Here is a 26,460-nt window from a genome sequence, read left to right as displayed (position 1 = left end):
CTACATTACTATAATACTACTACTACATTACTAGAATACTACTACATTACTATAATACTACTACATTACTATAATAATACTACTACTACATTACTATAATAATAATACTACTACATTACTATAATAATACTACTACATTACTATAATAATAATAATACTACTACATTACTATAATACTACTACTACATTACTATACTACTACTACATTACTATACTACTACTACATTACTATAATAATAATAATACTACTACATTACTATAATAATAATAATAATACTACATTACTATAATACTACTACTACATTACTATACTACTACTACATTACTATAATACTACTACATTACTATAATAATACTACTACATTACTAGAATACTACTACATTAATATAATACTACTACTACATTACTACAATACTACATTACTATAATACTACATTACTATAATACTACATTACTATAACAATACTATAATACTACTACATTACTATAATACTACTACATTACTAGAATACTACTACATTACTAGAATACTACATTACTAAAATAATACTATAATACTACTACTACTACATTACTAGAATACTACATTACTATAACAATACTATAATACTACTATTACTAGAATACTACATTACTATAACAATACTATAATACTACTACTACATTACTATAATACTACTACTACTACATTACTATAATACTACTACATTACTATAACACTACATTACTATAACACTACATTACTATAATACTACTACTACATTACTATAACAATACTATAATACTACTACATTACTAGAATACTACATTACTAGAATACTACTATAATACTACTACTACATTACTATAATAATGCTGCTACATTACTATAATACTACTACTACATTGCTATAATACTACTACTACTACTACATTGCTATAATACTACTACTACATTACTATAACAATACTACATCAATACTACATTACATTACTATAATACTACTACTACATTACTATAACAATACTACTACTACATTACTATAACAATACTACATTACATTACTATAATACTACTTCTACATTACTATAACAATACTACATCAGTATAATATTACTACATTACTATAACAATACTACATTACTATAACAATACTACATCAATACTACATTACATTACTATAATACTACATTACTATAATACTACTACTACATTACTATAACAATACTACATTACATTACTATAATACTATATTACTATAATACTACTTCTACATTACTATAATACTACATTACTATAATACTACTTCTACATTACATTACTATAATACTACATCTACATTACTATAATACTACATTACTATAATACTACTTCTACATTACTATAATACTACTTCTACATTACTATAATACTACTTCTACAATACATTACTATAACAATACTACATTTCTACTACTACTACTACATTGCTATAATACTACTACTACATTGGTACAACAATACTACATTACTAACAATACTACACTACATCACTATAACACCACATCACTATAACACTACTACATTACTATAATAATACTACATTACTATAACAATTAGGGATGTCACGATACCAGAATTTGGCCTTCAATACCGTTACTTCGTTTAGTATTGCGATTTCGATACCAAAACGATACTTTGCCAACAGTAATAAAAAAAAAATGTTCTTCCGTTTCCTGATGTGAGGCGCGAGGTGTGATGAATTTTGAATGTGCCTCACATTAAGGCCTCGTTTACACGAGCGTGTGCGTTTTGCGCACGCAAAAAACGTGGCGTTTTGCGTGCGCAAAAGGCACTTAACAGCTCCGTGTGTCAGCAGCATATGATGCGCGGCTGCGTGATTTTCGTGCAGCCGCCATCATTATGACACTCCGTTTGGATGCTTGTAAACAGAAAAGCACATGGTGCTTTTGTTTTCATTCATCCTTTTCACTGCTGTTGCGCGAATCACGCTGTTCGCACGGAAGTGCTTCCGTGTGTCATGCGTGGTTTTCACGCACCCATTGACTTCAATGGGTGCGTGATGCGCGAACAGCGCACAAATATAGAACAGGTCGTGAGTTTTTTGCAACGGACTCACGTTGCACAAAATTCACGGACTGTCTGCACGGCCCCATAGACTATTATAGGTCCGTATGACACGCGTGAAAATCACGCGCGTTGCACGGACGAATAACACGCTCGTGTAAATAAGCCCCAATAGTAATTAACCCCGTCATGTTTCTCAGTCATAATGGGTTAATTACTATTAATGTAAGGCACATAGAGGTTAAATTCATCACACCTCGTGCTCCACAATAAGTGATAGAAAGCAGTTTTGTTTTTTTTTACAGCGTACACATCATAAATGCAAAAAAAAAATAGTTGCGAAGGTTATTACAGCTACCCCAATACGAATGTGTGTATATTTTATGTATTGAGACTTATTTTAATGTTTATTTTAAAAAAAGGTGTATGTGTATTTTTTTTAATTTAACATTACTTTATTTTTAAACTTTAATGTACTGGCATATATCTGTATGCCAGTACATTAGCCTGTGTACTGATAGTACACAGGCTGTTAGGGCATACTTAGGTATGCCCTAACAACAGGAAATATGGTAGGACAGACTTGGGGTCCTTCAATGGACCCTTGGCTGTCTGCCCATATATGGTATGGCCCTTCTCATTTTCCCGTGAATGCTGCAGTCAGCTTTGATCGCAGCATTCAGGGGAATAACGGCGGATTTGAGAGGTTTCTCTGATCTCCGCCGTTATAGAGCAGGGCTGCGGCTGTGTAATACAACCATTGCCCCGCTCCTGACATAAGTGCACGCGCAGTCAGCATGAGGTGATGCGGCCGGCGCTGCACTAATGAGCGGCGGTTCAGGCACTGAGGATAGAACATGGGGGTGTTTCGTAGTGCGCCCGCAATGTTCTGTCTTCAGTGCCACCGCTCATTAGAGCAGCGCTGGCCGTATCGCATCATCCTGACTGCGCTCACTTGTAAGGACTCAGGAGCGGGGCAATAAGTGCCCTCTTTAGATCGTGCCACAGTGCCCTCTTTAGATCGTGCCACAGTGCCTTCTGTGTGGAATATGTGTCCAGAGCCGAAGTCCCAGAGCAGAGCGCTAGTATAGTAGGCTCTGCTCCGGAACTCTGGGGAAGCCCCTGACTTCACGATCCATAAATGGACAATGATATCAGGGGTAACCCCAGAGCCGAAGTCCCGGGCATAGCGGTACTAGTACTCTGCCTAGGACTCCAGCTCTGCTCCTGACCTCACTGTCCATATATGGACAGTGATGTGAGGGGCTTCCCCACAGTAGGAGTCTCGTAGCAGAGCGCTAGTATAGTCTCTGCTCTGGCCCTCCTTCTCTGGGGAAGCCCCTGACATCGCTCTCCAAATATGAACAGTGACTTCCGGGTCTCCTCCAGCAGAGGAATCCCCGGCCAAACAGTCAGCAGTGCTCTGGCTGGGGTTTCGACTCCTAGAGCAAGCCCCAACAGAGCTATCTACAGGGCGGGAGGGTGCAGCGCTGTAAAACCTGCTGGGGGAGTACACAATCTACAGGGGACTGTGTGACGGCATGAAGGAGCACCGGCACGCTCCTCCTGCAGTCTGCTCTCTCCTCTACCGAAGGAGCTATGGAGCCCCGTGGGTCTGAGGAGCCAAATGCGGCCCGAAGCTGCGTGTTTGAGACCCCTGATCTAGATAATACTGTGCATTATCACTCTTCGCCAGAACTTCCTGTACAATGTTTTACACCTTCCTATAAATGTGCACATCAGGACACAGTCTAAATCATTATGTTTACAATTATTTCACTTCTGTAATTATGGTTATGGGGGAATAGGTCATATTAGAGGTTCTGCTCTGTAGTCATGTCAGGCACAGAGAGTAATGAAGAATGTTCTGTAAAGTTCACTGTAGATTAAAAGTTCTCACCTGACAATTTATATACCTGCCTTTCTCTGAGAGCTCATCATCAGTATACTCATGTTATATATAAGAAAAGCAGTCAATCAAATCAGAACATTCAGAGGCCATGGCAGAAATAAATATATAAAGTAAGCCTGATAAAAATCACACTTCTTTACAATCAGAGGGATGCAGAACAAAATTCTGATGACAATGGAGGGATGTGTGAGATAGGTAGATATGGGAGACAAGACAGATAAATAAGAGCATGGATGGACGGACGGACGAACATATGGATGGATGATAGACAGATAGACATGCTATACGAAGGCATGAGGAAGAGAGACACAGAACACTTTCACAGTAGGCAACAGCAAATTTGTGAAAAGAAAGCTTCATACCTGATCACTTTGAGACCACTCTCCCTGTAGTCTTAATGATGGAACCTCCCAAACGGATAATTTGCCAGAGAAATGAACGGCTGCCAAAAGATTTCCATCAGGAGAAAGACTCATCTTAAAAATACCATCCTGGAAGAAAAAGAAAAAACAGTCAAAACAACAACTGTGCTGAAGAGCGTGTAGATCAGTGCATATCGGACTGTTTGGTCAGCTTAAAAAACGGTGACACTGGGGAACGGTCTGTGCTAAAGAGGATCTCAAGCAAAGCATAAAACGGACTATTTATTAGTAAATAAAGCAGAATTACTAAGGTTTGGCTGCTGTTTTAATTCCGATTTACTAAGAGATATCAGATTTTTTTACACAGTTGCGGCAGACATTTTGGTAACGGGAAGTTCAGCCATATTGGTTGTCACCTTTTAATTACCTTCTCTGGAAATTATCCCTAATGCCTCATGCACATGACGGTTGACGTTTTTGACGGCATCCGAGTGGCACCCAATAGCCTTCACGGACCCATTCACTTTAGCAGTGAATCGGGTCTGTGAAAAATTATTCGAGTCTCTGATCCGAGGAAATATTGGACATGTTCTATCTTTCCTCGGATCGCTGACGGGACTCGGCCGGCGCACACGGTCATGTCCATGAGGCATTAGATAATAATTAAATATGCTGATGAAATTATCGTTTTACTATCAATTTCTCAGAAGCGAATTCAAAGGTGACGGACAGCTGTTGCTGATGTATTCAAGACTATGTGTACACGATGGATTTTCACACTGATTTTGGAGCAGAAACCGTGCGTGTTAAGTGCTGAAATCTATGTGAACACTGACCACAAATAGCGTCCCATTGATTTCAATGCTAAACTGCTCGGTTGTCCATATGGTGCATAATTGAAAACCGCATTGCAGGGGCGGAAAAGGTGACAATGTCACTTCTTTACACATATTCCACACGCGAGAAAGGGGCTAATCTGCAGTGGATTCTCTTGCAAATTCACGTCACATTTTTCCACTTGAAATATCCATTGTGAGACTATACCCATACAATTGTAGCAAACTCTTAGCTTTGAGAAGTACAAGGTCGGTACAGGTTTTCCTCTTCTGGATGTGAATGATCCAATTAAAAAGCAAACATAGACCTTAAAATTAGTAAGGAATTGAAAGTATATGAGAAAGAACCTTTTATTATACAATAACTTAAAGAGGATCTGTCGCCAGTTTTCACAATGTAACTGCATACATTACTAAATAGATCTCTTTAATAGATCTATCAATTTGAAAATTCATTTGAGAATGGCTGTATGAAAGCCATTATGTAAGGTGAAAGTTTTCCTGCCTGCAGTCTCCCTGAAGACAGGCAGTTATACCACACAAAATTGTTGCTAATTAACATCCCCTATATGTCTACTTTAGATTGGCATAGTTTTTTGACCATCCTTTTATTTTTCTAGGACATTACAAGGCTTAGAACTTTAGCAGCAATTTCTCACATTTTCATGAAAATTTCAAAAGGCCATTTTTACAGGGGCCAGTTCAGTTGTGAAGTGGCTTTGAGGGCCTTATATATTAGAAACCCCCAAAAAGTCACCCCATTTTAAAAACTTCACCCCTCAAAGTATTCAAAACAGCATTTAGAAAATGTCTTAACCCTTTATACATGTCACAGGAATTAAAGCAAAGTAGAGGTGAAATTTACAAATTTCATATTTTTTTGCAGAAATAAATTTTTAGTAAATTTTTTTTTATAACACAGAAGGTTTTACCAGAGAAATGCAACTCAATATTTGTTGCCCAGTTTCTGCAGTTTTAGGAAATATCCCACATGTGGCCGTAGCGTACTACTGGACTGAAGCACCGGCCTCAGAAGCAAAGGAGCACCTAGTGGATTTTGGGGCCTTATTTTTGTTAGAATAAATTTTAGGCACCATGTCAGGTTTGAAGGGCTCTTGCGGTGCCAAAACAGTCAAAATCCCCCAAAAGTGACCCCATCTGGGAAACTACACACCTCAAGGAAATTATCTAGGGGTACAGTGAGCATTTTGACCGCATAGGTTTTTTACAGAAATTATTGGAAGTAGGCCGTGAAAATTAAAATCAACATTTCTTCAAAGAAAATGTAGGTTTAGCGATTTTTTTCTCATTTCCACAAGGACTAAAGGAGAAAAAGCACCGTAAAATTTGTAAAGCAATTTCTCCCGAGTAAAACAATACCCCACATGTGGTAATAAACGGTTGTTTGGAGACACGGCAGGGCTGAGAAGGGAAAGAGCGCTATTTGGCTTTTGGAGCTCAAGTTTAGCAGGAATGGTTTGCGGAGGCCATGTCACATTTACAAAGCCCCTGAGGGGACAAAACAGTGGAAACCCCCCACAAGTGACCCCATTTTGGAAACTACACCCATTGAGGAAATTATCTAGGGGTATAGTGAGCGTTTTGACCCAACAGGTTTTTTGCATAAATTATTGGAAATAGGCCCTGAAAATGACAATCTAAATTTTTTCAAAGAAAATGTAGGTTTAGCTAATTTTTTCTCATTTCCACAAGGACTGAAGGAGAAAAAGCACCGTAAAATTTGTAAACCAATCTCTCCCGAGTAAAACAATACCCCACGTGTGGTAATAAACGGTTGTTTGGAGACATGGCAGGGCTGAGAAGGGAAAGAGCGCTATTTGGCTTTTGGAGTTCAAATTTCGCAGGAATGGTTTGAGAGGCCTTGTCACATTTACGAAGTCCCTGAGGAGACAAAACAGTGGAAACCCCCCACAAGTGACCCCATTTTGGAGACTACACCCATTGAGGAAATTATCTAGGGGTATAGTGAGCGATTTGACCCCACAGGTTTTTTGCAGAAATTATTGGAAATAGGCCCCGAAAATGACAATCTAAATTTTTTCAAAGAAAATGTAGGTTTAGGTTATTTTTACTAATTTCCAGAAGGACTGAAGGAGAAAAAGCACCACAAAATTTGTAAAGCAATTTCTCCCGAGTAAAACAATGCCCCACATGTGGTAATAAACGGCTGTTTGGAGACACGGCTTTGCTTAGAAGGGAAAGAGCGCTATTTGGCTTTTGGAGATCACATTGAGCAGGAATGGTTTGCGGCGGCCATGTCACATTTGCAAAGCCCCCGAGGGGAAAAAACAATGAACGCGCCAAAAAAGTGACACCATTTAGGAAACTACACCTCTTGAGGAATTCATCTAGGGGCGTAGTGAGCATTTTGACCCCACAGATGTTTCATAGATTTTATTAGAATTGGGCAGTGAAAATAAAAACAATCCTTTTTCTTCAATAAGACGTAGCTTTAGCACACATTTTTTCATTTTCGCAACAAATAAAAGGAAAAAAAAGAACCCAACATTTGTAAAGCAATTTCTTTTGAGTACGGCAATACCCCATATGTGGTCATAAACTGCTGTTTGGGCACACGGCAGGGCTCAGAAGGGAAGGACCGCCATTTGGAGTGCAGATGTTGCTGGATTGGTTTCTGGGCGCCTGTGGGCCCAAAACAGTGGAAACCCCCCAGAAGTGACCCAATTTTGGAAACTACACCCCTCAATGCATTTACCTAGGGGTGTAGTGAGCATGTTAACCCTGCAGATGTTTTGTAGAAATTAGGGTGAACTCGATGTTGCAGAGTGAAAATGGGATTTTTTCCACAGATATGTGGACAATATGTGGTGCCCAGCTTGTGCCATCATAACAAGACAGCTCTCTAATTATTATGCTGGGTTTCCTGGTTTTAGAAACACCCTACATGTGGCCCTAATCTCTTGCCTGGACAGTCGACCAGGCTCAGGAGTGAAAGCGTACCATGTAAAATTGAGGCCTAATTTGGCGATTTACAAAGTATTGGTTCACAACTGCAGAGGCTCAGATGTGAAATAATAAAAATAAACCCCTGATAAGTGACCCCATTATGGAAACTGCACCCCTCAAGGCATTTATTAAGGGGTGTAGTGAGCATTTTCACCCCACAGGTCTTTTCCATAAATGAATGCGCTGTGGATGGTGCAAATTAAAAATTTATATTTTTCCCTAGATATGCCATTCAGTGGCAAATATGTCGTGCCCAGCTTATGCCACTGGAGACACACACCCCAAAAATTGCTAAAAGGGTTCTCCCGGGTATGACGGTGCTATATATGTGGAAGGAAACTGCTGTTTGGGCACGCTGTAGGGTTCAGATGGGAGGAAACGGCATTTGGCTTTTGGAGCGTGGATTTTGCTTGGTAGTAGTTTTGTTTGGAGTCTTACTGGTGTTTCCGTTTATAATGTAGGGCATATGTAAGCCGGGCGGAGTATATAAGGGGCATAGTCAGGTGGTATAATAATGGGGTAAAAAAAAACAATAAAATGATCCATAGATGTGTGTTACGCTGTGACACAATCCTTTCTGCACAGGCCGGTGTCGCACTGATATATGGCGTCCTTTCTTATGCCCCTTTTGGTCCACACTCCGCGCCTTTGTAGTTTGGGGAATTTTGCTGGGAAGTCTTGTCCTGATATAATACGTGCACCGTCGCTTCCAGCGGATATGTTTGGGCCCTCCCTTTCCTGGTTCCCTAATTTTAGGTCCTTGATAAATCGCCTCTTCAAACAGAAGAAATGTTCCCCTCGGGCCGGCACAACTGCATATTTTTTTATTTCCTGACTTATTGGAGCCATAACTGATTTTATTGTTCATAGACGTAGCGGTATGAGGGCTGGTTTGTTGTGGGACGAGCTGTAGTTATTATTGGTACGATTTTGGGGTACATGCAACTTTTTGATTACCTGGCATCCCAAAAAATAGGATAAAAGGTGAACAAAAAAACGCAATTCTGGCACAGCTTTTTTCGTTTTTTTTTTATACAGCGTTCACCATGCGTTATAAACTACATGTTACCTTTATTCTGCGGGTCAGTAAGATTCCGGCGATACCTAATTGATAGCACTTTTTTATGTTTTACAACTTTTTGCACAATAAAATTACTTTTGTAAAAAGAATGTATTTTTTCTGTCGCCAAGTTTTGAGAACCATAACTTTTTAATTTTTTTGTCGACGGAGGTGTATGAGGGCTTGTTTTTTGCGGGACGAGCTATAGTTTTTATAGGTACCATTTTTGGATACGTGCGACTTTTTGATCACTTTTTATTCTAACATTTGTAGGGCAAAGTGACTAAAAAACAGAAACTCTGGTAACGTTTTTTACGTTTTTTTTTACGCTGTTCACCGCGTGCAATAAATAATATAATATTTTGATACCTCAGGTCGTTACGGTCGCGGCGATACCAAATACATATGGTTTATTATTATTTTTCAATAATAAAGGACTTGATAAGAGTAAAAGGGGGATTGTGTTTTATTTGATTACTTGAAACTTTTATTGTTTTCAAACTTTTATTATTTGCACTTTTTTTTACACTTTTTCTCAAGTCCCACTAGGGGACTTGAAGGTCCAACGGTCAGATTTTTTTTTTTCTAATACATTGCACTACCTATGTAGTGCAATGTATTAGATCTGTCAGTCATTCACTGACGGCAAGCCGATTAGGCTTCGCCTTACGGCAGGGCCTAAATCGGCTTCCGTAATGGCAGAGCAGGAGACCATTGTGTCTCCTGTTGCCATAACAGCAGTCGCCAGTCCTGATTGCCTGTCAGGGCTGGCGATCTGCTAGTAACCGCTACGATGCAGCAATCGCTTTCGATTGCTGCATCGAAGGGGTTAATGGCAGGGATCGGAGCTAGCTCCGGTTCCTGCCGTTACAGGTGGATGTCAGCTGTACAGTACAGCTGACTTCCACCGCTGATGACGCCGGATCAGCTCCTGACCCGGCGCCATCTTGCCGGCAGCTACGGAAGCCGATCAGGCTCCGCCGCCGGGCGGATCTTGACCGGCTTCGGTGCTAGGCAGACCGGGAGGCCAGTATTAGGCCTCCGGTTGCCATTGCAGCCACCGGAACCCCGGCAATTTCATTACTGGGGTTCCGATGAGCTGCAAACACCTTAAGTGCAGCGATCGCGTTTGAGCGCTGCACTTAAGGGGTTAATGGCGGGGATCGAAGCTAATTTCGGTCCCCGCCGTTACAGCCGGATGTCAGCTGTAAGATACAGCTGAGATCCGGTGATGATGGCACCGGCTCAGCTTCTGAGCCGGTCCCACACATTCGGCGTACATGTACGGCAAGATGCGGGAAGTCAATGCTTTCCATGACGTACATGTACGGCAAATGTCGGGAAGGGGTTAAAGCAATATTATGCTTGATTTACTCCAATCCAATAAAAACACTTAAGGTTTTCAATACGGCTTTTAGTGTGACCAAGTGATTCTAAGATTTGGTACCGTGAAAACATATATTATACCAAATCCTTAAGAAGCTCTATTTCTATTAAAAACAATTGAAAGATCTTTGCATTTTGATAGGAGTCCCCCCAGCCAGGTTTTTCTAATCCTGGACTACCCCTTCTCTCTGCTCCAGCCTTTTGAAGAAAGTCAAGAATGAGGGACTCTCTTCTATTGACATAATGCCCTACTAGGGTATTTGAAAATATTCTTTATAAACCAGATTACCCCTTTAAAAGCTTTGTAAAATAGAATCAGATTGGTAAGAACATTTCCTCTAAAATACAAAAAATAGTAAATCAGGTAGTGTACCCAGGTACACTCAAAAAAAAAACAAAAAAACAACCTGTACTCTTTTTCCTTCCCGTAGTAAATGATAGGTACTAGCCAGCCTGCCTGCATAGAGCGTTTCCCATTTAAGGGACTACGGGCTGTATTGCAGTACCCTGCCCAGAAACCAAAGCACGAGCAATCATGAATAAGTGATGGCATGGCCTAGCAATAAGGCAGACAAAAAATGGTCACTTTTTTGTCTGCCTGATATTGAGGCCCATGGACCAGGTCCAATTGAGGTGTGCACCCACCTGCAGTCCAGTGCTGTGGAAACTATTTGTTTTTGGCCTAGCAATAAGTCATCCCTTACTAAGGTGGAATAAATGAGTTAACCCCCCATACGTCTTTTCGTGGCAGTCAATAAGAGTACCTCTGTCACAGCACTGCCTTTTCATGGTGCTGTGTCCAGTATTGGCTACTGTGGGTGTTTGCCTGTCTAAAGACATCCAGGCTCCTGCTTTAATGGCCGGGATTGGAATTCCATCCAATCCCGGCCGCTTTTCCCCTCAGATGCTGCGGTCAATAAAGACCACAGCATTTAAGTGGATTCAGAGGAAGGGGGATCCCTCTGTCACCACAACTGAATCACCGCGACGAGATTGTGGGGTGATAATGGTTCCCATGGCAGCCAAGAGCCTAACAATGGCTGCCAGTTCTGCCATCAGTGCATGCTTATTAGGCCCTGCCAAAGTCATGGCCTAATAGAATGCCTGTCAATTTTACACGGACAGGAACAATACACTGCAAAATTGCAGCGTAATATAAAAGCGATAAAATTATCACATAGTAAAGTTCCATAGTGGGACTAAAAACAAAAAAAATTGATTAACAAAGTTAATAACAAATTGATGAAGAATCCAAAGTAAAAAAATAATTAAAACCGTACTTTTCCCCCTAACAAAATGCTTTAAGAAAAAAACGACAAAAAATATAAACAGCTACACATAATTGGTACTGCCACGTCTGTAACGACTCGAACTATGAAACCATTACATTACTTAACCTGCATGTTGAACGCCGTAAAAAAATAACAAAATTGCCAGAATTGGTGTTTTTCGGTCCATCATGCCTTCCAAAAAAATGCAGTAAAAAGTGATTAAAAAGTCGCATTTAGCTCGAAATGGTACCAATAAAAGCTACAAGTCGTCCCTCAACAAAAATGCGCTCAAACAGCTACATCGGTGAAAAAATAAAAAAATGTATGGCTTTCAGAATATGATAATGCAAAAACAACAATTTTTTTTTTTTTAAAAGTGTTTAGTTTTAAAAAGTAGCAAAACAAAAAAAACTGACATTTTTTATCGGCATAATCTTAACGACCCGCAGAACAACGTTACTGTTATTTAAACCACATGGTAAACGGCATAAATTTAAGATGCATAAAAAAAAAAAATGGTGGAATTTCAGTTTTCTTTACCCTTATCCCGCGAAAAACAAGCATTCACACGGCTACATTTTTGCACAAATAAAAAAGTTATGGCTTTTGAAATGAGACGATGGCAAAAACTGGGGAAAAAAAAAATCGCTTGGTCATAAAGCGGATTACTAAAGGGTTAACCCCTTAACGCAATGTCACGTAACCGTATGTGACAGCCATTAAGAGGGAGTATGAAGCAGGCTCACAGGCCGAGCCCGCTCCATACTGAGTGGGTGTCGACTGTATGTTGAGTAGACACCCCACTGCAACGGGCGGAATCAAAGATCACTTCAATTCCACCCGTTTAACCCCTTAGATGCCGTGGTCAATAGCGACCCCGGGATTTAAGCTGTCAAAGAGTGGGCGGCCCCCTTCTGACAGCCCTCATGATGCAATTGCGGGGTGCCGATGGTTGCCATGCCAGCCTGGGGGCCTAATGAATGCTATCCATGTGCTCCTATAAGCCCTGCCAAAGGCAGGGCTTAATAGGAACCTGTCAGAATCATGATAAACGCCAATATTGATGGAAAAATAAAAACATTTATGTCTTTTGGCAGGTGGGGAGGAAAAGACTAAAGTTAAAATCCCAAAAATGGCTGCGGCGGGAAAGGGTTAATTAAAAGAATAGGCTATTGTCTGTTAAAAAGCACAGGAGCTGAACCACTAGTCAGTAGAAGGTGGTTCTTTTTACAGATTAATTAGGCTCGAGGTGTTTGGGTCCAAGAGGCGAAAGTTTGTTTGTCGCTTGCATTCAGCCCACAGTCAAGCATGGAGGCGGCACCATTATGGTCTGGGGATGTTTCAGAGATGGTGCGGTTGGGGACTTACTAAAAATCGAAGGAATCATGGACTGCAAAGGCTACCAAAACATTGTCGTGCGCCATGCCATCCCTTCCGGCACCGGTGTGATCGGTTGTGGTTTCACACTACAGCAAGAGAACGACCCTAAACATACCTCCCGTCTGTAAAAAGTATGTTCAGTCGAAACAACAAGTGACATGGTTTGGCCACCGAAGAGTCCCAATTGCAATCCAATTGAAGTTCTTTGGGATCTTCTGGACAGGTGTATTCGAGATGAGCGACCTACGGATCAAAATCACCTTTGAGAGTTTCTAAAAAAAAGAAGTGGGCTGTAATCGGAGCTGAAGCTTTAGGAAAGTTGACCGACCGAATGCCCCGCGTTTGCACTGCTGTGATCATTGCTAAGGGTGGATACTTCGATGAGAGAAAAATTTAAGGAAATTGTCGTAATCAATGTTATATTTGGCTCCACGGAGAAATGTTTATTTCAATTTCTTTCCATGAAACCATTTGTATACAAATTCAGAGAGTTCTCTATATACAAGCGCAGCTTGTCCGGGCTATAAACCGGGCTAACCATCTGTATAAGGGACATCCCTGGAGCCCACAAATCAGGCTACTAAATTCAAATGAACATTAGTAATTTAATAACAAACGCCCCAGAGCGGGACGAGGATTACATCGCTGCATCCAACACATCTCACAGGACAAGCTCGGACTCTTATCTCAAGGGAAATGCATCTGTTTTACCGGATTGTTAAATTAGCACTGCTTACTGACAAAGGAGCTGGAAAATAAAAGCAACATAACGCGATGAATAGCAGTCAGCTTTTACGCTTGTGTGATGTTTTACAAGATATCCTCCACAAAAGGCCACAATTATACGGCCCATTTACAGAGAAGATACCGGCTAAGTGTTTCCAAGTCAATAAAATATGACTTAACCCTTAAGCAACCACCCATTGGACAGAGGCACTTCAAGCTGCTAACTTGCGGGCAGGAATGACACCGCAGTTATTTCACTCCATAGGTCACTGACCGCTCATCTCAAAAAAAAAAAGTCTGTGCCTCGGTGATAATTGTTGTTCTCAATGACTTGCCAAAGCATATTTTTACTCATTTTTATTTTCAACTTGGCAGATAGTGCAAAGGTTCACTTATGCCAGGTTTACGCATTGAGATTTTGGCCTCAGTGCAATTAAATTACCAAAAAGTTCAGCCCACGGGTGTTTCTAATCTTTTTTCAGAATTTAAATATCGTCGTCGTCCCTTTCTTCTTCCTCAAATTGGAGATGGAGCACAAAAATAGACTGTATATCTGCCAAAATGCTGCCTCCTGCTGGCAGGGTTGGAATGCTGCTTGAGAAAATAAAAAGTTTTCACCGTGCCTAATGGATGGTGCACGGCTGAATTCAGACACTTTAGTGGTAAAGGTAAAGGTAAAGTTTAACACCTCTACAAAAGGTGCCAGGACAACCATATGGAACCACAAATAGAGTCTAGAGTTTGTTTCTCCGGAACTGCACTCACCTACATATTCAGCTTATTGATAGGACATACCATAACTGTCTAATGGGTGAGGGCCCGACCGATGGACCCCGACAAGTTACCAAAATGAAGGGGCTGCTGTATTAAGAAGAGAAATATGGATCCTTTGTTTAAATCGATTGGCTGGAACCCAGCCTAGCCATTAGATAATTCTGGAATATCCTATTGATATGCCATAAATGTACGGTATGTGATGGAGAAAAACTTATTAGATACAATTGCTTCCTCATCACAGATCCTCTACAATATAAAGAAGAATGCTGTCCAAGAGAATTCAAACTTCCGACCACAGCACTTGTATATGCTCCTGTGTTCTCTAGGAACTACTAGAAAGTAAATTATGTCCCCAAACCAAGTATACCGGGGACTATTTTGATATTTAAAGGATCATTCCCATCAAGACATTTAGGGAATATCTACGGGATATGCGGTAAATGTCTGATAAATGAAGCGTTTAGCTTTGGAACCCACACCTATGTTGAGAATGGGGATCCCCAAACCTCGTCCCGCCTAAGGCGGCCACCACATAAGTGTGGAGAATAAATGGAGACGTGGCCGCACGTGTGCAGCTCTCTCAATTTACTTGTATGAGAGTTAGCCAAGGACATTTGATTGTCTGTTTCTAGAACTCCTATAAAACAGAACAGAACAAAACATTCTCCGCCTGGATGCGGCGGCCACTGGCTGCCTCAACAGTTGGGACAGGTGTCCCACAGCTGGTATCCGCATCTATCAGACATTCATGGCATATTTTCCTTTGGATATGCCATAAATATCTTAGATGACGATAACCCTTTAAGCTTCTCAAAATCAACTTTTTACCATTTACAGATTTACTATTCAATTTGTGCCAGAATTCTGCCATGTGCCACATTCCTTCAGAAACATTTTTTTTCGACATGCTCAACAAGGCGGCGTGGCTTAAGAGAAAAGGGGCAGCAAAATAGGGACATGGCATCATGCACCACTTTGATCAATTTGGCAAATTTTCTGACTGCGTTGTCTAAGTTTGCACTGTCTGCAGCCTCTCCGATGTCACTTTTCGTGACTTCTGTGATCAAGTTCATCCATCTTTTCCAATAAGCTAGACCTTCTCGTAATATATCCAAAATTTCAGTCTGCTCATTTGCGCTTCAAGAGGAAGGTTAAACTTGATTTGGTCAGGGATCCTTTTTTGGTTTCATTTAGGCCTTATGCATAGGGCAGATCCGTGTATATAAAGCCTGTACAGAGGCACATGTATCCCCAACGCTCTTCTTATTCGCTATTGGAATCATGCAGAAAAAACATCAATATGCCTCAGCATGAAATTGGAAGCATACAGAGGTACATAGACTTCTATGGGTGCCGTATTATGGTTTTGAACAGCTCGGAGGTCCTACAGAGTCACAATACTGTTGTGGGCATGAGGCCCTGCCGTCCACCATGTATCAAGTCCTTACTATCTTTTTAAGGCAAATGCACTCTGTTAACGCAATCATGGACAAAATATATTAGACTGAAGTTTCAGACGGGTATGTCAACCGATACCCTCCGAGGGAACTTATCCAGATCCAAATCATAGGTTATAGCGATATATCGGAGAGAAGTAAGAGGCACTGCTTTGTATACCCAAAAACACTCCTATTGACCAAAGCTATTACAATAATATCTTTCAAAAAGAGTGTGGACTTGATTTCAGCCAATCATTTACAATGTGACAATGACTCTGGTTCAGCCAATAGCATACAATGAAAAGATATTCGTACGGAGCCAATTTCCATGCTTAAAAGATTTTTAAATGTACAACTATAATTCTCATTAAATTCTTACGCCATCTGTAATGGCAGGAAGGAGGTGAAGGGAACAAGTGAGCCCTAATCTACCCACCGCCCTGTCCCTGCCTACTTGCAACGACCCGCCCTAGGCGACGGGGTACAACTTGGCGGCGGTCCCTACGCTGTCTAAGTGCAAGGGAGACAAACAGGGAACACGCAAGGGAATACAGTAGCCCACGGAACGCCGCGAGGAAACGGAGCGGTGAATGAGCCAGTCAGGATCAGGAAGTAGTGGAGTATACCAACGAGAGCATGGAGCAGGAAGCAAGCCAGGGGCAAAGCGAAGCAGGATAAGCGGAACTGAAGCAAGGCAGAAGCACGGCAGAAGCAGGCTGGAGCAAGGCAGCAGTGGGGCCAGGAATCCAAGAAGAATAACAAGCAAGGAGGAAGAGAAAACGGCAGGTATAAATGGACAGGGGGCGGAGCTAACTCTGACTGACCAGGCCGCGATAGGCTCTCCCACTCCTGAGCCTGCCACCCTGATTGGTGGGAGCAGGTGTCAGTCTTTGAGGTCTGGCCTCAGGTGTCGACTGATTAATCCTGGGAGTATACCCAGACGTAGTGCCTGGCAGATCCTTTACACCATCCCAACGGATAGCCCGCACCTGCAATTGTTCTGAGGCCAGAATACACTTATCTTTATGACTTGTTCTTTCTCATGAAAGACCTTTTCATAGAATTGCAACCCCAAGGCCAACACATATTTCTTGTAACAGACTCAGATAGATAGCAGGCGGGAACAGACGAGGTGAGCATTAATATACTGTCTTAAAGCAACAGATGACTTCTTAATCGCTAAATGGATTGTTTTAGGATACAAAAAGGGATGCCAGATATACAAAATGGATGCCACAAACATATTTTAATCACTTTCACACACTCCTTGGCCAGTTTTTAACCCCTTAATGACCGCCAATACGACTTTTCCCGGTGCACATTAGTGGGCTTTATTCTAGAGCGCCGAATTTTCACAGCAGCACTTTAGAATGGGACCGCGCTGCAAGCAGAGCGGATATCTCCATACCCCAGTTGTTAGGTTACAACTGGGGACTCGGAGACAGCATTAGGAGACCGTCTGATAGGAGGAGGTAATCGGAAATATTTTACAACGACACTACCAGTACTGCTTCTGGAGCTTCCACAACAACTCCCCTTATGGAAGATGCAGTTGTTGCCGAAGCCACACCACGCGGGAACTAGAGATCCTATAGTACCGCAAATTTTTGGGGATCCTGCAGCAAACTTTATTCCTCAGGTGCTCCAATTTATGTCAACTCCGGGCATAAATATTGACTCCGCGAATTTTGCCCCACACAATTTTTATATTTTTTTTTACGGATGAGATTTTGCAATTAATTGTGGACCAGACGAACCTCTATGTGAGGCAGTTTTTGACGGAAAAGCCTGCATGCGGTCATGCAAGGGTCCGAGTTCCTACAAATGTCTGTGAGGTAAAAAAAAAAATTTTAGGGCTTATTCTGAATATTGGGATTGTAAAAAAAACGTCCACATGTTCTTACTGGGCAGCATCCTACAATCCTGACATGAACTTAAGTGTGCATGAATCCCATGTAAATTTTAATGGACGATTGGGTTTTAGGCAGTACATACCTTCAAAGAGAGCGAGACATGGCTTAAAACTATATAAATACGAGTGAGTAAGACCGGTTACACATGCGGCTTCAATATATAGGAGGGCAGAGACTGATAAATAAATCCCACAGGATGCCCATAAAACCTTGTGCCAGTGGGAAAATAGTCCATGACATTATGCAGCCGTTCCTTCAAAAAGGCTACAGAGTATATACTGACAATTTTTATTCTAGCGTGACACTTTTCAAAAGCCTTCACGCTGACAAAACAGGGGCCTGTGGGACAGCTCGCAGAAACCGCAAATGATTGCCACCACAACGTCTCTCAATGTGACTGGCAAAGGGGGAATCAATTGATGAACTTCTTGCACTTAAGTGCAATGATCGGAGAGAGGTTTTTATGCTGTACACTATACATGCTGACACCAAGGTCACTGTCAGAGAGAGAGGCGCTACAGCGAACAGACAGAAACCGCTCTGTATTACAGAGTACAACAGGTTCATGGGTGGCGCCGACCTTTCAGACCAGGCTCTCCAAACTTATTTTATCAAAAGAAAAACTAGAGCCTGGTATAAGAAGGTGGCAATATATCGGATGCAGGTTTCTGCTTTTAATGGAATTCCAAGAAAAAATTATTGAACATCTTTTATTTGGAGGTGGGGGAAGTAGGACGCCACGAGTCAGAAGATGTCAAGAGACTCACGGAGCGTCACTTTTTACATCCGGTCCCTGCCACTGAGACGCAAAGGTATCCGCAGAAGAGATGCAGAGTTTGCCTAAAAAATGGGCGAAGAAGGGATACACTTTTTTTTGCCCTTCAAATCCAGGACAGTGTAATTACCCATGCTTTGAGACCTACCATACAGTAGCAAATTACTGAATTAGGTAGAGCCAAAATAGGGAGGGATTCCTTATGCGAAAGTGAACCTGTCAGAATGATTATTCTGGATGTGTAGGGGGGGGGGGGGGGGGTCTCTACATCTGTTAGAGAATAACTTTTTTTCTTCTAATTCTCACTATACCCCTAGATGAAGTTCTTCAGGTCTATGATAATATACAGTGTCAAACATTTTATATATTTTATGTCAGATTTCATCAAAAAGCTGAAAAAAATCTGAAAAGGCCTAGGCACAAACTATACCAATAGGTAAAAACACTGTGGGGTCTTCTTTCCCAGATTGGGTCATTTTTATGATCCGACACCACAGGGCCTCTGCAAAGACATTATGGTGCCTAAAAATCAGCTTTGGAAACAGTCATCCTTAGGCCAAATTGGACACCTTTAGTTTGAGGCATTGCCAAGTGCCCAGTAAGATAACCTACACCAACATATTTGGTACCCAAGCAATCAGAACAAATTCAGAAATAAATCTAGAGGCATGCAAAAGTAAAAACATTAATTTAAAAACTTTTACACAACAAACTGAAGAAAACTGATTTTATTTTATTTTTTTTATGCATTTTTCTAAGATTTTGAAAACAAAAAACAAAAAAGAAAAACCTATAGTATATACCACCAAAGTTAAGCCCCGTTTCTGCAGGAAAAAAAAAACATAGCAAATTTATAGGGATACATATGATTCCTACAAAGTTATAACCAAATAAATAAAGACACAGTGAAACTGCTAATTTTGCTTTGGTCATTAAAAGGAAAGGTATCATGAATCTTTTTTTTTTTTAAATTTATGTGTTTTTATTTAATACAATTTTATATGTACTTTATTTTTTCACATGAAATGTTTTTTTTTATTAATACTTTTTTCATTTACTGGGGGCTGCCATGTTCTATTTCATCTGTGTATGTGTCTCTTCGTGACACATACACAGATGGAATACGGCAGCTACAGGGCATAGGACATAACGAACGGGAGCCGTTCCTTACATCCTGTGCATCTGCCGTCTCGCTCTGTACTGCGCATGCGGGGGCGGCGCTTGCCAGAGCAGCGGTGCTTGCCCTCGACAGATGGCGCGGTTGCATGTTTGGGGGGGGGGGGGGGGTCTGTGTGTGGGAGGAAGCGCTCGAAGGTGCCCGCTGCTGTTCCTTCAAAACAGCTGATCGGCGGCTATGAAGCATCAGTGGTGAGCACCGCTGCTCCGTCGAGCGCACCTCACATGCAAACAAACCCCCCCGAACATGCAGGTAAGTTGTGTGTGAGTGTGTGTGGGGGAGGGTCTGTGTGTGGTACGGTTGCATGTTTGGGGGGGGGGGGGGGGGGGAGGGGCTCGACTGAGCAGCGGTGCTCGCCGCTGTTCCTTCAAAACAGCTGATAGGTGGCTATGAAGGATCAGCGGCACACAAGCGCCGCTGATCCTTCACAGCCGCTAATCAGCTGTTTTGAAGATCAGCGGCAAGCACCACTGCTTCGTCGAGTGCCCCCCCACACACACACTAAACCCCCCCAAACATGCAGATAAGGTGTGTGACTGCGTGGGGGTCTGTGTGTGGTGCGGTTACATGTTTAGAGGGGTTAGTTTGAGGAGGGCGCTGGACGGAGCAGCGGTACTCGCCGCTGTTCCTTCAAAACAGCCGATTGGCGGCTATGAAGCATCAGTGGTGAGCACCGCTGCTCCGTCGAGCGCCCCTCACATGCAAACAAACCCCCCCGAACATGCAGGTAAGTTGTGTGTGAGTGTGTGTGGGGAGGGTCTGTGTGTGGTACGGTTGCATGTTTGGGGGGGGGGAGGGGCTCGACTGAGCAGCGGTGCTCGCCGCTGTTCCTTCAAAACAGCTGATAGGTGGCTATGAAGGATCAGCAGCACACAAGCGCCGCTGATCCTTCACAGCCGCTAATCAGCTGTTTTGAAGATCAGCGGCGAGCACCACTGCTTCGTCGAGTGCCCCCCCACACACACACTAAACCCCCCCAAACATGCACATAAGGTGTGTGACTGCGTGGGGGTCTGTGTGTGGTGCGGTTGCATGTTTAGAGGGGTTAGTTTGAGGGGGGCGCTGGACGGAGCAGCGGTACTCGCCGCTGTTCCTTCAAAACAGCCGATTGGCGGCAGTTTTGAAGGAATAGCAGCAAGCACCGCTACTACGTTGTTCCTTGCTCCTTCTGTGAACTGCCATGTAACTACATGGCGATTCACAGTAGGAGCAAGGAATGAAGAAGCGGCATATTACGAACTTTTTTTTTTGTTTTGCAGGTTCCACTAGACCGTTTGGATTACGTGGATGATCTACTTTTTTTAATTTTATTTTAAATAAAATGGTGAAAGAGGGTTGTGCGGGGGAGGTTTTTATTGCAATAAAAAATTGTTTTCTTATGTCTGTTTTTTTTTTTAATACTTTATTACCACCTTAGTAATGGCAGTTGTCTGTTTGACTACGACCATTACTAAGGTGGGGCTTAGTGTTAGCCAGCAAAAAAGCTGCAACTAACCCCCCCATTATTACCCTGGTACCCACCGCCACCAGGTGTATCGGGGAGAGCCGGGTACGATAACCAGCCAGATACAATAAAACAGCCGCAGCATAGCATTACCAGGGTGGGTAGGGCCACTTCTTTTGGCCCTTCCCAGCCCAATAATACCAGCCTGCAGCTGCCCCAGTGCCCGACCATCACTACAGATGGTCAGATACTGGATCGTACCCGGCTCTTCCCGATACCCCTGATGGCGGTGGATACCGGATTAATAATGGGGAGTTAGTTGCAGCCTTTTTACTGGCTAACACTAAGCACCGTCTTAGTAATGGACGTTGTCAAAACAGACAACTGCCATTACGAAGGTGCTAATAAAGTATTAAAAAAACAGAGATGCAGAGATATAAATCCCTGTTCACACAGAGCTCGCTGGCGCCGATTTTGATGCGGAAATCACGTCGGAATCCGCGAAATAAAACCCCTGAAATCTCCCCGGATTGATCTCAATGGGAGGCAGAGGCGGTTTTTTTCCCGGGTGGCCTTTGTCTGCTCAAAGGGGAAAAAAAAAGCGGCGTTTCCTTTCTTGCGGCTTCCGCATCTGACCTCCCATTAAAATCTTTTCTGAGGCGTTTTGCCCATGGTTCTTGAATTACCTTCAATGGCCGTGGACGAAAACGGTCACGAAAATCAGCGGGGAAAAAGTGGAGGCAGTTTAAAATAGTCTTCAAAATTCCTGAAGGAATTCTGAGGCACATTTTTTTTTCTGCCTGCAAAAAACTCTGTGTGAACAGGGCCTGAGGGTGTACTCATACAGTGCAGTTTTGCCGCGTCTATCCCGTGCGGCCGAAAGCCACATCGAATAGCGCATGCGTTTATACCACAATTTTTTCAATGTGGTTTTCGGCTGTGTGGTGAAAATGCGGCAAAACTGCACTGTTGAATACACCCAAAGAAAATATTTTTTTATTCAAATAAAAACTCGCCCGCACAACCCTCATTAACCATTTTTTTTTTTTTTTTTTTAAACATAGATTATCGAAGTAGTCCAGCGTATCTACGACGTAGTCCAAACGGTCGAGCAGAACCTGCAAAATAAAAAAAATAAAGTTAGTAATATATAAAAAAAAAATCTTCTCACCTACCGCGACTTCGGTCTTCTCCCTGCACCGCAATAGAAACTACAGGCCAATGAAAAATAATTCCATTAGGGCATGTTCACACAACTCAAAAAAAAACAAAACGACGAGTAGACTTATAAAATACACTAGCGTTTCTTGTGAAGCGCCTTTTAAAATACAGGCATTTTTTACGTGTTTGACGCATTTTGTGTAATTTTGGACTATGGGAACATTTGCCGCGCTTTACGTGCCAAAGAATTGACAAGACGCTTCCTTTTTTCCGCAACGAGTTTAAAAACGCTCGCGTAAAAAATCGTGTTGTATGTACTAACGCCGCACTTTCCCATTGATGTAAATGCGAAGCTAAATCAAGCGTTTAAAGCGCTTTTCCGCACGTAAAATGTGTCAAAAAATACACGCCGTGTTTACCTGTCAACTGAAAAGTCATTCACCACAGGGGCTTCCCTCTTGCCTTTCATCATTCTTAGCCTTTTTTGTGTGTCCTATAGCTTCTGCCAGCTGCCATTGTAAAAGCTCTCCCAAAATGAGAGCTGGACAATGCTTAGCAATTTGAAGACACCTTTTCCTGGCTTGTAACCAAAAATAGGGTGGGGTGAGTCTCCCACATTTACAGCAACTGTAGATCAGGCTGCTCTGCCTGATTCACCTTGCTGTAATTCTGGGAAGTGCTCCCTCTGGTGGCCAACATAGGAAAACATGCACAATTATGATTTCATTTTTAATACTTTCCACCTTGTGGAAGAAAAAAAAAATACAGCAAAACAAAAACTTTGTAAAATAATAAAAATAAGGAACTTACATTTTTATTTTATTTGGCAACACATTCCCTTTAAGGCCCACAATGCATGCAGGGAGAAGTGGTTAATCGTTCAAATTTCACAGAAAATTCTGATCTTTGATAATATAAAGGCATCAACAAAATGGTTTAAGTGTAATATACTTGTATAGAGGATGGTAGAGGCTGCCTTCAACCCACTAACTGCAACCTACAAGTATATAATATGACCCACATAAAAGGTATACGGCTAAATGTAATACACTCAGCAATTCACGGCATAGCTTTCAGCAGTACAGACTGCAGCATGAACAGCGGTTATTCAATACTTGACTAAGCAATGCAAATAGCCTCCTGATATCAGTATTTACTCACCAAAAGCCTATTATACAACAATAAATACAATTTCCGCTTATTTCGTTAGACAAATAAAGAAGCAACAGCCAATATGAACTTTAGCACTGGAGTCGCCTTAGTAAGTCTTTCTTCCCTTTCCTTTCCTACACCGATGATTCGAAATCAAATTGTGTTCCACCTGCTGGAACTAAATTAATGAAGTAAATCCCCATTACCTGTTCGGTTCCGTGTCTGTTAGTTAATCGCAACTTAATAATCCTCCACAATCCTTTTCCCTTCAGCGCCTGTAAAACGAGATGAAGTCATGCGTTACAGCGACAACTGAAATTAGAGGCAAAAATCTTCATTTTTGCAAGCGAAAATTCACGCAACAAAAGGAAAATATGACAAAAGAGAGGGATAAATAAACCACTTAAGCCATTACATTTCCCAGGACGCACTTCAAGCAATTTGAAAATTTAATTTGCAACTATTGTGAATTATTGGTACGTCGGAATAACATACATTATAATTTTGGAAATCCCTTTGTTTATCTAAGCATTACCTATAATTGAAATGAAAGAAGTCACCAGAAAGGGACTCAGAAATGGTTTTATACAGTTTTTGGTTAAACTGATTTTTCCTTCACACATTCCCTTACTTGTATGTGCTATTATGGCAAAAAGCCGGCTAAAACCTATAACTGTGCCCATGGGGGCTCGGGGGTTGACCCCGGGGCAGGCAGGGGCTTGACCCCGGAAAGCTAGGGACATTTCTTGAAAATAATAGACGTCCCACTGGAAAACAAAGGACAAACCTTGAAAACAATTCCCCGCTACATGAATAGACCCATATTTACAAAGATTGGCTATATATTTTATTGCAGTCAAGGTGTCGAGGGTAGCTTGCGATATTTGCACCAAATTTATTAAAAGGTGCAACGTTTAAAAAAAAAAAATAGCATTTTACACCAAAAACTAGCGTCAACAAATAGACAAATGTGAACCATAGTAGCGACATAGTCAACAGCACGGTCAACAAATTTTAAATCACTAACATTGGTCCCTTATGCCATCTAGGCCTCATGTACACTACCATATTACAGGTCAGTGTTATACGGATCTGTATGAGGGGGCACCCATAGAAATTTATGGACCTATACCGTGCCTCTAATTTCATACGGTAGCATACAAGGTTATATAAGGTTTTGTCTCACAGATTAAAAAAAATAAATGCCATCTTGTATTACGAAGGGCACCATACGGTGGCACACAGTGCCTACAGCTTCGTAACATGGAACTGTAGGGACTGCATGTGTCATCATACAGGCTCAGTGCACATGGCTTTGCTCATTATCATATAGTTACTTCATCTCATATACACGATGACCAATTTCATAGGAAGCCAATGGACAAGAATACTAGCCATCGACCGTCTTCGACACTCACGTTTTAGATGGATCATTCCATTTAGGAGTGGATACTGAATCGCTCAAAGGCATTAGGTGCCTAATAGCGTATTCTCAGTAACGGGAATACGCTATGAATGAAGAGATATCATTGCCGCATACAAGATCAGAGCCTGCAGTTATCCACACATTGCAAGTAATGATTTTTTAATTTACTGTAAACATGTTAAACTGCTGGAAATTTCAATAAGGACATTAAAGATCCTCTGATAAATAATTAAGGACTGCAAATGAATACTAAAATGCGCACAAGGCTTTTTCTCATTACTTACTGTGCCCACGTCCTCCTTGTAATTAGTGGCCTGTTTGTAATGAGGGGAGCCGGAAAGCACTCGCCAGGATGTGAGCCCGCGCTGTGTCGCCTCCGACACTCCATCTTCATTTGTCTCGCTGCCTCCAACTAGCAGTAGCCTAAAAATATATAGACGGGAAGAAAGTATAAATAATTGCACCACGGCAGTCTATACCGGAGGCAGCTATATTTGGAGTGCACCGAGCTCGATTACTGCGGCAACTTGCAGGAATCAATGAGAGTACCTGGGCAAGTACAGTAAGAAAAACAAAAGAAAATACCCAGCGATTGGCAAAAGAACGCTATTTTGCTATATGCCGGTTGCATGGAGCCCAATAGATCCGTTTGGATTATGGGTCAGGAGCGAACATACATTTGAAAGATTAGCAAGAAGTAGTGGGCAAATGTATGGCAATAGGAGTGCAAAATCAGACAACACAGGGTTTGTTTGTTGACTGTTACCGTGGAGATACAGTGAAGGAAATAAGTATTTGATCCCTTGCTGATTTTGTAAGTTTGCCCACTGTCAAAGTCATGAACAGTCTAGAATTTTTAGGCTAGGTTAATTTCACCAGTGAGAGATAGATTATATAAAAAGAAAAAAAAACAGAAAATCACATAGTAAAAATCATATATATTTATTTGCATTGTGCACAGAGAAATAAGTATTTGATCCCTTTAGCAAACAAGACTTAATACTTGGTGGCAAAACCCTTGTTGGCAAGCACAGCAGTCAGACGTTTTTTTGTAGTTGATGATGAGCTTTGCACACATGTTAGATGGAATTTTGGTCCACTCCTCTTTGCAGATCATCTGTAAATCATTAAGATTTCGAGGCTGTCGCTTGGCAATTCGGATCTTCAGCTCCCTCCATAAGTTTTCGATGGGATTAAGGTCTGGAGACTGGCTAGGCCACTCCATGA

The 26,460-nt window shown here is 41.7% G+C and overlaps 1 protein-coding gene across 2 annotated transcripts in view; it reads right to left on the bottom strand.

Moving 5' to 3' along the window:
- Window positions 1-26,460, bottom strand: part of NBAS (NBAS subunit of NRZ tethering complex) — a 655,156-nt gene that overhangs the window by 570,684 nt on the left and 58,012 nt on the right. For both annotated transcript variants that reach the window (XM_075861089.1, XM_075861091.1), the window contains exons 10-12: window positions 25,518-25,656; window positions 24,014-24,082; window positions 4,323-4,451 (exon numbers count right to left, since the gene is read on the bottom strand). In XM_075861089.1, the coding sequence (XP_075717204.1) occupies window positions 4,323-4,451; window positions 24,014-24,082; window positions 25,518-25,656 (337 nt within the window). The remainder of the gene's footprint in view (window positions 1-4,322; window positions 4,452-24,013; window positions 24,083-25,517; window positions 25,657-26,460) is intronic.

This window comes from Rhinoderma darwinii, chromosome 4, assembly GCF_050947455.1.
Source record: "Rhinoderma darwinii isolate aRhiDar2 chromosome 4, aRhiDar2.hap1, whole genome shotgun sequence".
In the NCBI taxonomy this organism is placed as follows: Eukaryota; Metazoa; Chordata; class Amphibia; order Anura; family Rhinodermatidae; genus Rhinoderma; species Rhinoderma darwinii.
This window is presented reverse-complemented; position numbering and strand designations above follow the sequence as displayed.